The sequence below is a fragment of the Argiope bruennichi genome, chromosome 3 (assembly GCF_947563725.1).
Source record: "Argiope bruennichi chromosome 3, qqArgBrue1.1, whole genome shotgun sequence".
NCBI lineage: Eukaryota > Metazoa > Arthropoda > Arachnida > Araneae > Araneidae > Argiope > Argiope bruennichi.
The window spans coordinates 16,120,583-16,138,352 of NC_079153.1; the positions used below are offsets into that span (position 1 = coordinate 16,120,583).

General features: G+C 27.1%; 1 protein-coding gene across 1 annotated transcript in view; it reads left to right on the forward strand.

Annotated features, from left to right (window-relative positions):
- The window catches only part of LOC129963412 (hemicentin-1-like), a 710,215-nt gene that overhangs the window by 566,384 nt on the left and 126,061 nt on the right, over window positions 1–17,770 (forward strand). Inside the window, exon 9 of the mRNA XM_056077767.1 lies at window positions 13,157–13,285. Coding sequence (XP_055933742.1) covers window positions 13,157–13,285 — 129 coding nt within the window. The remainder of the gene's footprint in view (window positions 1–13,156; window positions 13,286–17,770) is intronic.

Below are 17,770 nucleotides of genomic sequence, written 5' to 3' on the forward strand. Positions count from 1 at the left end.
AAAAAGGCTGATGCAATACCACAGATAAATTGCAACACTTATTAAAATTTGATGAATTTCGCAATTCCATTTTATTAAAAGCGTACATGTAGCTCAAAATTAAATATAATTATTGGTAACCAAGCATTAATATTTCAGTTACAAATGCTTTTTTATGGAAGATTCTAAATAAAATTATATAATTAAGTTTATTAAAGCCATTAAAATCTAAAAAGATAATTTCATTTTAATTTGAAAATAAAGTTTTCTATGAAGCTAAAATAATTTTTTCAAAATATCTACATATTATATTCAAATTGCCTGAAAGCAGAATGACATAGCTTTTTTCATTTAATTTGCCAATTTTCTTCTAAAATTCGTCATATTCTGGATTTCATCGTTTAATATTCTGGATTTCATCGTTTAAAAATCATTTTAAGGTGTACGTACACACTTGAAGATTTTTTTTTTTAATTTTAACTTTAAAAATCCAGTTTTTTCACAGTAGGTTATTAATATATGTTTAAACTCATTTCAGTGAGAAAAAATCATATTACACTAATTATTAATTAATTAAATAATATTTAATGAGCTAATTAGCTTATTTTTTGAAACTTGATATCTTAAATTCTAATTTGTACAAACACACAATTCTAGTTGGAAATTATGCCTAATATTAGTCTTCATGTTGTCTGCCTCAATTAAGTTATAAAAATGTATAGTTTTTTTAAACAATTTTTTCATCAACGATGAATAGAAAAAACGAGATTTTTTCTGTAATTTTAACTTTTAAACAGCTATTAAAAATTTATTTCTACAAATACAACTTTGATTGAGGCACAAAACATCCGCTATTTTATACATATTATTTTGATATATATATAACTGTATTTCGTTAATTTCTTGTTGAGTTATGATTGTTTGAATGAAGCAACATAGTCGAAAAATATTATTCTTCATAAAATGAGTTTTAAAAAAAACCGTAACTAGAGTTTTTAATGAAAGCACCTCAAGAAAAATAATTATAACTCAAGAAATATTTCGAATATTGACAAGATCTTGGTATCGTTTGAAAGCTAAAGGATCAGAGAACATTATTAAGCAATAAAAAAATATTCGATATTTTGAACGATTTTCAGAGTTTCAAGTGTGTACATACACCTTAATCTGCTCTATAATCCTATCTCTACGGAAATTCAGCAGAACATCTCCAAGGAGGTATAGTACCAGAAATATTTTGTCCAACTTTGAATACCCAAATACATTTCGAATGAACACGTCAAAAAAATTTGACGATTTGCTTAGTCCAACTACCGATTCCATTCCTCTAAACCACGAACCATCCACCCATCCCCCCTTTCATGGTTCCAACTCTATTTCACCCTTCAATACACGCACACCACACCACTAACTCGCCAACAAAACCCAACTCCGATTTGATCGAGACGAGAAAGAAATCTTCCTCGGATCCTTCTTTCGGCTGGCATTCATCCTTCCAGAGCGAGGGGTCGCGCCCGATCAATCTCGGCCGCTGTCCTCATTTCGCTTCTTTTCAATCGATCCCCCAACCTGTTCCTCTTTTTCTTTTTTTTTTTTAACCGAACCTCCTTTTCCGAAAGCAAATCTTCGAAAGCGGAGACGTGACATCGAACGCAATTCCTGATAGGCCTTCCCATTCATCTGAATGCAGCCTTCTCCTGTCTGTTTCCGTCGTTTAGGTGATACAGAGGTGGTCGAGGGAAAGGGGTGGATTTTTACTTTCTTCCTCCCCCACAAGCACGATTGCATTTTCTTCCGGACGCATTGAATATGTTACCGTTGGGGCTGGGTTCCTCCGTGGCAGATAGGACTGCTGGATTAATCTCGTATTTTTGTGGTCTGCGGGACACTTTGCCTTGGTGGGAGTTTTATTCTGTTAGGGAAAAGTTACCCGTACCCTGCAAAGATATCTACCATTGCGATTTTTTTTTATAAATATTCATATAAATTTTGTTGTAGTTCATTTTAAATATTCTTGCCCTTTTTCCCTCGCCTATTCCTTATGGATGGTTCAGATAACATGCCAAAAAGATATTTCCTCTGAATACGAGCTGAGACATTTTGATTCTACTATTGCTATCCTTTTCCTACGTGGAACTAATGTATGAAGTATTCTTATTGCTTTGTATATTATTTTACTCGAAAACTGGCCATGTAGAAAGAAAGTTTTCTCGTTTAAACTTAGCTACGAAGAAGCAAAACATCGATGTACTGTCTATGGCATATAAATGTACATTGAAATTTTTTTATATAATTTTTATCTTAATTCAATTCAAGAAAACAAAAGTAAATTGCTTCTAAATAAATTATGATGTCCAGAGTCAAATTTTGTATCTTTAAAGATAATCATTCTGGATATGACACTCTATCGTTTACAAACCATTAATGGCGTACACATGCAGTCGTAGCACTTTTTTTTATAAATATGTGCATATCCTTTGATATGTATTTTTAAAAAGTTAGGGACAGTCGTAGCGAAGTTTTTTGCCACAGACCTTGGGTTCGGAGGGTTTCAACTACAAAATTCGATTCCATCAAAATCTGTTGTGTGTTTGGAAGTATATTACTGCACGCGTTTTAGAGATGGAAATACCAGCACTGTAGTCTTCGCCATCTGACTAAGATTCAAAAGTACGAAGTCTGTTTAAAAGTTGAATTATCTTTGAACAAAGATTGAATACATTGTTTTTAAATACACGTTTGCTGTTGGAAACAAAAATCATAATTTCAGACAAGTAAATAAAAATAAAAATGTAACTTTATAAAAGTATTTTAGTTCTAGATACGTGAATAAATAAGGATTTAATTTTGACATATTTAGTAATAACACGTTTTTCATAATATTTATTTTCATGCTGAAATTGCATTTATTGTCATTGCAGTTATAGCTTATTCAATATTTACTTCATTATATTTTCTTGCTTTATACTCTGAGAAAGATTTTAAAATGTTATGAAAAAATCTAATTCTATTCCTTAACTTATTGCAATTGCATCTTATAATAATATTCAAAATTTTAAGCTTATCATATTAATTCGTGATTTCTGTAATACAATCTGTCAAAAAAGTATCAAGTTTACAGATTTTTATCATAATATTTCCCTAAAATGCAAATGAAACCAAAACAAACGAATAAATATTATTTTGATTTATACAAATAATAATGATTCAAACAAAGTTATCATGTTTATACAATCATAGCTGTAATTGAAAATAAAAGAAATCAGGTAAAAAAACGTGCTCAAAAAGAATTGGGACACATCACAATAAATAAAGAAAAATAATTCAAACTTAAAAGTTAATATTTTGATGGGCCGCATTTTCTTTTTATCATCTCTCGTAGTCTATTTGGCATGGGTTGGACCTTTTTTTTTTTTTTTCTTTTGCAAAATTATCCACCGATTTTGGCCCTCACTTCGAGCAAATATTTTCTAAACTCCTGAATGTTAGAAATTTGATGCTCATATAGTTTTTTCTCTGCAAATAATCCTACACATGCTCAATAGGATTTAAGTCTGGACTTTTTGCAGGAGTCTTAAAAACACTAGGGCAGAGGTAGAGAACTCATTATTTGTAAATATCAGTGATGTGTCCTCTAAGATTCGGGTCATTATCTTGGTACAATTTAAAATGTCTTGAGATTCCCAGCTTGCTCATACTTTGCTTTACATTTCGCTTGAGAATGTAATAATGGACATGTTTATTCATTGTACAACCAATAAAATTTAAATTCCCGACAACAGTGATTACCATACAATCCCAAACTATCTGATTGCCACCTCCATATTTGACAGTATGTCGTAAATGTTTGATATGCATAGCTGTGTTTGGTTGCCGACAAACGTTTTGCTTGGCATTCGATCCGAAAATGTTATATTTGCTTTCATCAACAAAAATTACTTTTTCTCCAAATTCTTTTGGCTGCTTTACAAATATTTATCAAATGCCAGCCTAGCTCGTCGCTTTGATTTGCTGTTGTAGAGCTTTCTTTGAAGTACTCTGCCGTGATATTTATGTTTCCTAAAGCATTTCTGACATTTTCAGGATTTACAGATTTTCCAAACTTACTTTTATATTGGAGAGTCAATTTTACTGCTCTAGTTTTTGGTTTCGTTCACAATCCACCTCTTTTCAAGTTCATTAAATGTATTTGGACTCTCTGATTTTTGCTTGTTTTGAACACTATTTGTTTTCTTGAACCTGTGAATAATGTTCAAAATAGTAGACTTACTGAATTTCAAGATATGTCCTATACAGCGAATTAATTTTCCATTTTTTCAATGATTTATTGCAAGATTTCACACATTAACCAGTATATCTTTGTTTCTCGCCTTTTTTTCTATAACTAATCTTATCTATTGAGAATTTTATGTTTAAAATTATAATATAAAAATGTGGTAGTAAATTCAATTCTATTAATGCGCTGTATATTTGTTGAATTTTTAATTTCAAAAGTGTCCCAATACTTTTTTGACTCTTACTTGTCTTTAAATTATCTTTAAAAAAGCGAGATTTAATTATAATTCTTAAATACCAATAAAATTTTCCTTAGAAACTTAACACCAAATGTTAAAATATTTATTGACTCATTTTTTTTAATTTTATTGTGATAAATAATTTTAAAAATAGCTTTGTAGTTATTCACTTTAAGTGTCCCACTACTTTTTTAAGTGACTGTATGTTAAATCTGTTTTCAGACACAAGTTTGTTAACTAGTTTACTTGGTTATTTAGTAGTAAAGTCATGGTACAAAAACCATATTTAAGCACTTTATTATCAAAAGAGTCATTAAAATATAATTTCCTTTTATCAATAATGACTTTTGCATTATTCTTTAGAATGTTTTCTAATAAATATATTTTGAACCCCTATTTAAATGAATAGTGCTTATTAAAAATATATTACTAATGAAAAAAAAATCTAAAGATGAATATTTTGTCCTAAAAATAATTTTGTCTCTAAAAAAACTAGCTATAATGGTATTAAAAAGTTTTAATTTTAAATTTTGCTTAATGTTATATAAGTGTACAGACGAAATTAAATATGAAATAAGAAGTAAAAATCTAGAAAAGCTTTAAAATCAAATTATATTTATTTTTGAAATTACTATTAATTTTTGGAAATGACTTTATTAATAACAAAAAAAATGCAATTTTTTATTGTAGAACGTGAGAAACTTGAAACGGAAGGTTGTAGAAAAAAAGCAATGTAAATAAAAAGAATCTTCAAGAAGCATAAATTAACCCCTTAACTGTTTTATTTTCTTTACTATCTAATAAGATGACACCTTCTATTTTGGGAATATTTTCTTATTTTGATTCAAATGGGAATCAATTGAATATTTGATTTATCTTCGTATTCGAAGTAATTTTAGTATTGAATTATAATAGTTATGAATGGTTTATTTTTGCCTTACAACTATCAAAATTCGATAATTCGATGCACGTATGACAACGGGCAAAACATTTAAGTGGTTAACTATAACGAAGTATTTTAGAGTAGTAAAAAAACGCAATAAAACAAAAAAAAAGAAAAATATTAATTATGGGATTACATTAATTATAAAAACCTTTTGCGTGATATAGAGCTGTTTTTAATCAAAACTCAGAGAATAGTAATTATTTATATATTTAAAAAAAATCTGACGTTATTATCTAGAAATATGAGGATTTAAGTTTATAAGTATTGAGAAATATGATAAATAATTGATAATTTTAAACAATAATATTTTGATAATATTTGAATGCGAATTCGGAAATATTGGGAAAAAAGAATACCATTGCAAGAAAAAAAAATCAAATAATGTTTTGAAATTGGCAGCATGATATGAAAATATTCTAAACTCTTTCATAATATTTTTAATGCACAATAATTCAAATTAAAAACATTAAAAAAAATTGCTATTTGAAATGTAGTCTTGTTTAATTTGTATTCAATATTTCAGTAATGCTTCTTTTAAAGGGCTTGACATTTTTTTTTCTTTAAAACACTTTTTAAAATTTCACTAGAAGCGATTTTATCCAAAAGACTTAGCCGTTTAAATTCAAAATGTTTTTGTAAACTTCCCCAATTTCAGAAATTAATTCAAATTTTTCATTTCACTTTGATACTTAATACTTTTATTTCATCAGAACGTTATCGAGTTTCCGTTCTGAAATTATCAGCGTAATTTATTGCAACTGGTTAGATTAGAAAATGAAACCGTTTTAGTTAATTTAATTGAAATTCGAATTAAAAAGTTAAAAACTAAAAAAAATTTCAATTTAAAACTTTAATTTATTTCCCACTGTTTTTTGAAATTGTTCTAGTGTTTAAATATGACTTTTGAGTATGTTAAAACGGATTTCTTCATTTTTATTGTTAATAAAATATCACATAATAATTGAATAACCAAAATGTTTCTGAAGTTCCATTCGTCAATAGCTAAAAAAAATTAAAATAATATATTTATTAAAAAATCCGTCAAATGTAGATATATAGTATATTATGATGTATATTGGATGCTGAAAAATAGTTTGCATATATATATATATATATATATATATATATATATATATATATATATATATATATATATATATATATATATATATATATATATATATATATATATATATATATATATATATATATTCGTTTTACTGCACTATTTTGAAATTCTTCAAAGCAACTGTTTAGTCTCTAGTACTAAAAAATCTTTTATTTGTAAGCAATGGAAGTTTGGGGAATGGGGTGCTGATATGAAATGATGGTTTTGTAATCAAAGAATCAGGGGTTCGAGATCGAATAATACCATTAATATATATATTCCATTAATATATAGATTCTTTTGTAATTACTGTTTGACAGTTTTCAAACCCGGTTTTTTAACCGGTTTTTGAAAGTATTTTTTTCACATTTGAATGCCGATTTTTAAATTAAGATAACAGGTTTCTAGGAATGCCTGGATATTCCTCTTCTTCAAAAAAACATAACAAGCAAATGTTTTTAATTTTATCTGTTGGCACCGATTTGTCTAACAGCTGAGTGTTTAGGGCGACGAGATACCAATTTATTAACAAGAAAAGGTATATTTGAATTTCTATTAAATAAATTAAAACTTTAAACACTGAAATAAGTTTGAAATTATTTTATGCTTTAGAAGAAATAATTAAAAAAAGAAGACAACTAGAATTAAAAACTCTTAGCAAAATCCACAAAACATTTCTAATTCAGCGAAGAAGTGCACTTTCTTTAGCTTCAAAAACCGAAATATTAAGTTATCTGGGAAGATATTGTCTAGAATATTTCTGAATTCTTATGTGGAAACCGATTCTGATGAAGAGCAACTCGAAGAAACTACTCATCAGAGTAATACTTTTTTAAAAGAAGCCATGGAAAAATCAATTCATAAGTTTCTTGAAGATCCTGAAGAAAAATTTAAAAATTCAATGACACTGAAAGCTGAATTTACATTATTTGAGGCAACGAATAAAAGAACAAACCTCTTAGATCTGTTATTTGATGCCATGAAAACTATAAAACCAAGCTCAGTAGCTAGTGAACGAATATTTTCAATTTGAGGCAATATTGTGTCCAAAATAAGAACACCACCTTAGCCACCGTTCAAAGGATATTTTATGCTTTCTAAAATCCTATTTTCTTAGGAGAAATTAAAATTAGTGAAAATAATATAAATGTTATTTGAAGTTGTTGTTTGAGTTTTTGTTATTTTGTGTAAGTAATATGTATATGTAGTCCTTAATTTTTTATACATATTTTGGCTTTGATTTTGATATTGATTTTTTTTTGTTAATTTATATAAATTAAATAAAATATTTTTCCTTGCTCTATTTTTTTTTTTTTGACAAAATTTTGAAAACCGGCTAAAACCGTTTTTTGGAAATATTGAATTCAAAAACCGGTTTTTCAAAAAGCCAGGTTTTGTATAAACCCGATTTGTAATCTCAATCCACAGGTCACTAGAATCAAAAGTTTTTTTGTTTTTTTTCATTAGAATGAAAATGTAAATTGGAGCTTCTACCTTTCCATATCAATAAATTAAGGCAAAAGAGTATCAATAAAGAATATACAAATTAATAAAGGATATTTTACAGGAATTAACTGGATGCACAGAGAAAGTATTGTAACTACTTTTCTTTTATCTAATTCTTAGGGTTTTCTTCGGAATGTTGGTAATTCAAAATTGTAAGGCTCAAAATCACCTATAAAATCTTATAAAGTTTTAACTATCGTTTTATTTTAACAATGTATTTTTATTTTGCATATTTAAAAAAAAAAACCTATAAAATAAGTTAATAAAAATAACAAGATTTTTCAAAATATGTTAATAAAATAATAAAGGCGAGGCATAAATATATTGCAAGAATTGCAACATATTTGCAATATTAGATTATTGCCAATGAATGCATTGCAAAAGACTGAGTAATAATGTACTCAAGACTAGTTAAAGCCAATAAAATAAATATCTACTTTCCCTTCCTGTCAATTGTGATCATTTAATATCCGTTAAAACTACTCTTGACGGTAACAATAGCATTTACTCAATATTTCATCATAATGAAACCTTTTATAATATGATAGCATCTATCGTTTATACGATTGTCCTTGTGGAATCAGTAATATAATAGTATACTTATTATAACGATTGAAATGTTAAATAGTTTCAATTGTACAATGTTTCAGATAATTATCCATACTATACTGAATCTACTATTATATTAATTGCGCATTCAGTACTAGAATTCAATACATTTAGTTAAAATGTCTTGAATTTAAGAAAGGACGTAATTCATTTCAGAATTATTTCACATAAAGAAATTTAACGATAAATATTTCTCATTCGAGATATGTGCAATCTTTTTTATGAAGATAAAAAAATGTTGGCAATTCAATAAAATTTATTATTAAATTCAATGCAGATTCAAAATAATATTATTTTAATATCTTGCATTCCAAAAGGTATTTTGGTTCATAATTATTCACCTAATACAAAGACTTGTTTATTTCTCCAAAAAAAATAAATACATGTATCTTTTTTACCACTATGGGGTATTTTTAACAACTAAAATTAAAAATAAATAAATAAAAAGTCGAAATGATTCGCCGCCTTAAGTGGTAATCGGGAGGAGGTGACTGAGTACAAAAGGTTAATGCTTATTCAAAGAATGAAGTATTGATTGCATTTTTAAATGTACTTCACTCTTTGTTTCAGTCAAAGATTTTAAATTATTAGCGTATAGTTATAAAATCTGCGATTTTCCAGATAGAACCTTTAATCGGACAAATTCAGAATGGTGGACAATTCTTCGCATATAAGTTTTCTAAAACTGATTAAATAAAATCTAATGACACAGAATAGATACTTATATTCTTTTGGAGCACGATTGTGTTCCAATGCAGAAAGCTCAACCTGCGGTTGTGATGTGTCTATCTAATATGTTTATGCTAATTTGCGAGTGTGTATGTATTTCTTAATAATAACATGCTTTGGTATTAAAGTTCCGCTAAAGTCCCTTTTGATAGAATTTTGAAGTACATATTTTGCCTTAATTTTTGTTGTTGTTTATAATGGCTCTTGCCATGGATAATCTCGCTGATGAAGTCAGCGATTTTAAGCCAAGGGAGCGTCTCTTGTTTTAGTAGCATCAACTAGGGCCAAGAGTACGTCTTAGCTACTCACGCATCACATTCGCTTGCACATCCCCTTTTTACAGAGGGGTGCATTCACACATCTCACAGATAAGGAACAACCATGCCCGAACCGGGACTCGAAGACGCGCTACCCCTATGTCAAGACGCCGGCTAATTTTATTTTTTTAAAAATCGTTTTATGGTTTCAGCCGTATAAAATGTTAGCCCTCCAGCTGCTTATCCCGCGATTTCTGCGGGTTGGCAATCAATCCATTTTTTATTGCATCCCGCGTCTTTCGCAGTTCAGAGTGTTTATTTTTATGATTACAGATTCTTATTATATCACATTATTACTGTGTAACATTTAGTACCAGTACACTTTGTTTGAAAATATTTGAACTTATTTACAAACAACGCATCTAACTAATGATTTTAAAAAATTAAGCAGACAGGGGGTTAAGCGATAACTTAACATGTTCTCTACCAGGATTCGCTTCTGTTATTCGGACCATCTATTTAATTAGATTATACATTTTTTTCCTATATCTTAACTACACTAGAAAAGATATCATTTTTAGATCGATGATGATTTAATATAATTAAATAGCAAGTTCCCACGGACAGCTAAAACTTTAATTTGAAATCTCTTAATTCAAATTTCGTTGTTTCTAGGCCTTCAGTGTCTTTGTGGCAGAGTTTCAGTTTAATCACCTAAGGTTTATGAATTCAAGACCCTGTTCGAGATATCCACCTGATATAAGAGACTAGTACATGTTAAATCTTTTGAGGGTAAAATGTCCTCCCGTTGGTGCGGTACAGATTACCGGAAATGAGAAATGTTGCTTTCAGAATTTCGTGATTCATCTTGAAAAAATCTTTCTTTTAACTTGAAATCAGAATTTTAAGCTAAAAATCTTAATTGAAATAGGGTTTCCTAACCATACCATAATTACCTCGTAAAACGAGGATGGTTATTTTAAAGTATGTAAATTAATTAACAAAAGAAATTTTTAGGTAAAAAAAAATGAATATCAGTCGAATATTATGAAGAAGAAAAGCATAAAATATTGAAAATAAATAGTTAAATGATAGTAATTGAAATAATGTATGCTCCAATTACTCAGCATTAATAGCAAAATCCATAAACACTTATAGCCTTTATTATGTGGATGTTAACTTCGAAAAGAATTTTAACCTCTTAATTATTTCACTTTTTTATTATCTAATTAGATGACACTTCCAGACTGCAATGATCCTCCTGAGAAGAGTGCATTGTTGTTTACATATTTTACCTGTAAATAATGTTTTATTTGTAGATATCATGCCTGCAAACAAAATTATTAGTTTTATAATGATGAAATCTTTTATTCTATATTTTGTTTACTTTTCGTGTTGGAGTTCTGAATGTTTGTACATTTTTTAACTCTCTGTATGACTCCTTATTTTATCAGATTAGTTTAGCTATATTAACGTCCGGTTTTAAAGCAACATTAGGACTATTTTGGGACAAACCTCACAATTTTGAACCGCTGTCAGATGGCGAGGATGACACATGAAGGACGTTTGGTCCAAACGGATTTAACGTGAACTGGGCCCACTTACACAACGGTTCTTCGTTGGAATCGGGTCACGAACCTAAACACTTCCGGTTCTGAAGCCACGACCTTAACATTAGGCCACCACGTCCCCTATTTTAATAGAACTTAATTATCTGTAAAATGAGCCAGTCAAATAACTTATTCCACATAGTAGTGCTGCCTGGTTGTGAAGTTCAGAAAGAAGTAATTTAAAGATTCCGTGATTAAAAATTTTAAAAGTGAACACAATCAGTATATAAAGGATTCGATCTCTTAATTCGATCATAAAAGTAAGCATTTAATTTTTTTTTTTTTAAGAATTATGGTAACTTTTTTATTTTATTTTTATTGAAAATTCAGAATTTTGCAAGCATTATCTTATGAAACTTTTATTACGTAAACATATAAATTTCTGTTGCGGAAGTCTAGGCCTTCTGTAAGATTTTTGCCTTTTCAAAAAGAATAATCTGCCCTACTAATATCAAAATTTTCCATTACTAAAGAAGAAAATAATCCTATCTTCACAAAATCCTTTATTTTAATAACAACTTTTGCAGTGAAAATAAAATTTTTAATGAAACAAATAAACTTTATACTCTTAACCAGTAAATGAATATGTTCTGTGAGAAATAATTAGATCATGTTTTTTATATCTTTTATTGTTACTAATGTACTTTATTTGTACAATACATCACATTTCATTCCTTTTCTATGATAAATTTTAAAAGAAACAATTATTCTGAAAGAAATTATAAAAATTGCAAATTATGTAAATTCCCAAGAGATGTATAGAAATTTTAGCCTGCAATTCATAGAGGCAGACATTTATAAGCAACTCGCATAAAATAGTAAATATATTTATATACATAAATTTTAGGAAGAATTCCCATTGTTTATTTTAATATATAGTCAGCTTATAAGCGTGACTAACTATAAATATGATAAACAGTGTAATAACTGACTGCAAACATGAAAATTTATCATGTTTATTAGAATATTCATAAACAATGCTTACAATGGGAAAATTCAAATTTAATTTTCTGATTTGGACTTTATATTATATTCGAAATTCATTTAAAAATTTACTCTATGGATTATACATTTACTTTTATGCCATATTTAATATCAACACAGGAGTTGGAATTAGAAGATTTGGGGAATAATTAATTCATATTAATTATATTTACTACCAGAAGCATTTGAAAAAGAAAGAATGCCTCCAGAAAGAGACTAAAATTCAAAATCAACTTTGTTTACACTAGAGTTTTTATTAGAATGTTTTAGGAAATATAGACTTTTGTTAATTATGAAGAAATCTCGAAAAGGGGGAATATTTACGACAGAAAGGAATATCCCTGATCTCACAATTTTCTTAAAACATACATTTTCGACAAAATTCGAAGTAAGAACTCTACGTTTTGCTTAAATATAGAGTAAAATAAAGGTACGTGAAACATAAAGTATCTTTATTTTACTTTGCCAAAAGATCTACAAATCGCCGAAGAAAGGTAGTTGACTATAATCGAATCGCATGCTTAAATTTATGACAAAAGTTTTTGGCATAATAAGAATTAATCCCATTAGCCAAATAGACCAGCTTGGCAAGAAGAGAAATCTCCGCCAGGACTCTTGGCCCCAATGCCAAATCCATTTAGCTACACTTATTAGGAGGGAAACAAACGAGCAAAGAACAAAGCTGCTTCGTGTTTATCGCCAACCCATTAGTCACCTAAACAAACTAGGTGATAAAAGAAACAAACCTTCGCCAAAAGTTTTGGTTCCAATGCCAAATCCATTTAATTACATTTATTATGCTCATGCAAACATGCATGCTGCTTCAGTGTTTATCGCCAGCAGTCAGAACCATTCTTTTAGAAAATGAATCTCCCCAACGTTGTTTGTAATGCGTTTTATTATCTCTTTTTCAGAGGACGTCTGGGAATTGAGCCTGAGTCCCATTCTGCTAATCCTTTTTGCTGTCATCGGAGGAATAGTCCTCGTCGCGTTCTCTATTATCCTGTACCTCAAGTTCCAGGGAAGGAGGAACATCGCTAAAGGTAGTGTTTATTATTTCTGGCGCCTTTCTTTTTATGCCAAGCCTTTCTCGCGTGAAAAGTTTAATTTCCCCATAGACGCCCGATATCACGACGGCGAAAAACAAGCGCTTTGTGCGTTGTCGGAATTTTCTCGCTTCTATTAAATAACTCCTCCGGGGGTCGTTTCATTTGCAGTCTTTAAGCGCGTGCATCCCTGGCACAGATATTTCAGGACGGCTGATTATTAACTTTCATCGCTAAAGATGTGGTTACTCTCAGCTTGGTGTGTGAGAAAATGACATTGTTCGACTAATATTAATGATTGACTCTTTCTTGTATTTTATTTGTTCGTATTCTATCATAATTCTTTGAAAGATAATTAAGTTTTATAGCTTTATCAGCTTGAATCAAATACTTATACGCTTTATCCTTACCTGTTTCATTCAAATTATCTTATATATCAATAATGGATTTTCAACCAAGCAAAGTAGTCAGTTGCCTAGGTCACTTGGATGATTGAGATTCGCAGGTAATTCGATCAAAAAAAAATATTGACTTAGTAGCCAAATAAATAAATTTGTAAAAAATAAAAATACTAAGCTCAAATAATTACGAATTATACGAATTGTAATTCATAGATTATTCTATAATTGCAAATATGAATTATTTTAGAATTATTAATGCGAATTATTCTATAATTATTAAAATGAATTATTCTATAATTATTAAAACGAATTATTCTATAATTATTAAAATGAATTATTTTATAATTGCTAAAATAAATTATTCTATAATTATTAAAATGAATTATTCTATAATTATAAAAATGAATTATTTTATAATTGCTAAAATAAATTATTCTATAATTATTAAAATGAATTATTCTATGATTATAAATATGAATTATTTTATAATTATTAATACGAATTATTCCATAATGATTAAAATGAATTATTCTATAATGATTAAAATGAATTCTTCTATAATTATTAAAATGAATTATTTTATAATTATAAATAAGAATTATTCTATAATTATAAATATGCATTATTCTGTAATTATTAATTCGAATTGCTCTATAACTATTAAAATGAATTATTCTATAATAATTAATATAAATTATTCTATAATTATAAATATGAATTATTATATACTTACATATTGTGATGAATACCCAGTTAAACATATTAGGCAGCTGGCTAGGCTGCTTGATAATGAGAGTTCGCAGGTGATTTAAAAAAATGTAATTAATCTGGTAGTCAAATGAGTAAATTTGCGCAAAATAAAAATATGAAACTCGAAAAAGTACGAATTTTGTGACTTATATTATCTGAATTATTTTATAATTCTGTATATGAATCATTCTCTAATTATATATCAATGGTGGATTTCCAACAAAGCAGAGTAGTTTATAATGACTAGAATCATAACAAAATTATTTATTTACTTAAATTCATTTAGTATTACCACTTATTTTATTCATAATATTATTTTGTATAGAATAACAATCTTTCAGTTTTGTACAATATTTAAGGAAACAGAATATCATTTGATATGAGAAAAACATAATACTGCATACCTAACTATTTTTAATATTCCTAAACTTTAATTATATTTCTCTAAATGTGCTTAAAATTAACAAAGTTAGCTCAATTTGGTTAATTTCATAAACAATCATTGCTTTATTATTTATATAAATCTTTTAATCTATATATGCTTTTAAATCCATAACCCTTATTTATTTTAAATAAATTCAAATTCTATTATAAGTTTTGCTCAATATATTCAAAATACTATTGGTTCAATAAAGCGGAAAAAATATAAACTGTAATGAGAACATAATAAAAAAATAATAATATTTAGTTTAAAATTAAAACTTGAACTCTACATTCCTATTCCATTATCACAACTTAATGGTGACTAAATGTCGATTATTATTATTAGAAATATGTAAGTAATAATGATTTATTTTGAATTAGTTTAGTTATTGCTAATTATCTGTTATTTTTCAATATACGAATGAGTATTCAAATATTTCTTTAAAAATTTAATGAAATAATTTATTAAATTTTTAAGCACGCAATTCCATTAAACTATTATTTTTTTTTAAAAAAAAATAGTATTTATTTATTTTATTTTATTTATTTATTTATTTTATTTGTTTATTTATTTATTTATTTTATTTTATTTTATTTATTTATTTATTTTGCCTTTTGGCTTCCCAATTGATTCATTTTTATAATTTTTATGGAAATATAAAATAGTATTTTGTCTCGCCGCCATTTGTGTTAAATCAAAATGCAATTTATAAATTAAATTACATTACCAATAGTAAAACATCAGAATAGAATGTGAAGAATCTAATCTTTCAAAACTTACTAAATATTTTATGTTTAGTAATTACAAATTATCTGTTAATTTTCAATATATCAATGTGTGTTCAAAAGTTTTTTACAAAATTTAATAAATGTTTTAATTAAATCTTTAAACCAGCGGTTTCATTAACCTATTAAAATTATTTAAAATATTATATATATATATATATATATATATATATATATATATATATATATATATATATATATATATATATATATATATATATATATATATATATATATATATATATATATATATATATATAGTCTTTTGATATCACAATTCATTAACTTCTATAAATAAATTTCTAGAAATTTAAAATCGTTTTTTTTCTTCACAAATTTACCGCTTGAGTGAAATCAAAATGTAATTTATAAGTGAATTTACATTATAGATAGTAAAACATCAAATACAATGTTAAGAATATAATCTATGAAAATATAATCAATATCAATAGAATTTAATCTGTCAAAATATAGTCAATATCAACAGAATATAATATATCAAAATATTATCAACATTATATAATCTATCAAAATATAATCTGTATCAACAGAATATAATCTATCTGTATTAAAATATAATCTACATCTATCAAAATATGATATATCAAAAGAATATATTCTATCAAACTATGATCTGTATCAACAGAATATAATTTATCGAAATATAATCAATATCAATAGAACATAATCTATCAAAATATAATCAATATCAATAGAATACATACTATCAAAATATAATTAATATCAAAAGAATATAATCTATCAAAATATAATCTCTATCAATAGAATATTATCTATCCAAATTTAATCTGCATCAGTAGAATATAATCCATCAAAATATAATTTGTATTAATAGAATATAATATATCAAAATATCATCTGCATCAATAGAATATAATCTATCAAAATATAATCCGTATCAAAATATGATGAATATCAATAGCATATAATCTAATAAATTATGAAAGGATTATTAATAGATTATAGATATGATATTTATTTCTTTATTGCAGATAAGAAAGAAGTTATATTAAATTAAAATGAGTAAAATTACTTCTAACGATATTTTTAAGTAATAAATATTAAAACACGATGAAGCATTCTAATGTACTAATCATTAAATCATTTAAATGAACAAACTCTGTTCAATCTGTTCGGGCAGTTCGAGAAGTAATTAACTAATAAAACGCATTAACTTTTTAAAAATAAATATCCGAAATACTTTCTGAAAAAGATCTCTTTATTCCTTTTCCAGACGAAATGCATCACACTCTGACACATGACAGGATATTTCCAATATTCAGACAGAAACAAATCCCTTCCATTTTGAAACGTTACCGAAAACAAAAAAAAAAAAAAAGTTTCCTCGCTTTAAACTTTGTGGAACAGTTCTCAAAACAATCACAGATACTTAATCACTCTTAATGTGGGTTTTATTCTCTAAAGTTTTCGAAATACAAGTCCCAACGTTTCATTCCTGTATAGATATATTTACCTGAGCTAGTGGCTCCGAGATGTAGCTAAAATGCGCAAATAAAACTCGTAAAGAGTTTTCGTCTTGGAAGCGAAATCATTTTTCAAGTCGTCTGACAGCCGCAAATTCTTCAGTTTCTTCAATGGAAGATTTCCATGAGAGAGCGGCATCTTTTCCTTTTTCAATATTTCCATCAATTTGGGACGAAATGGTTGGCCCGGAATCAATATTCGGAACAAAATCTAGCAACGCTCTTGCTGAAATTTAACGGATATCAATGGCGCTCAATGGATTGATAAAAGGTCTGCAGACATTATAGGTCAAAGGGGAAAGAAGAAGAAAAAGATATATTTCAAAAGAAAAAAAATCCCTTTTTTCTTCTTTTTTTTATCGTCCGTGCATTGTGTTATCGACTCCTATTCTTGCCATAGTTTAAATGATTATGATAAAAGAATTATGATGTTTAGATTGCCGATAACTGAATTCTAACCGAAAAATGTTGATGTTTTTTGAAAAATATTGTAATAAGGAACACTTAATTAAATTTATATCAAAACTTTGTGACATTTTTGGCCGATAAATTATTAACAATAATATTTTTTCCAAATTTTTTGGGAATTAATCTATTTTAAAGCAAACAAATATTTA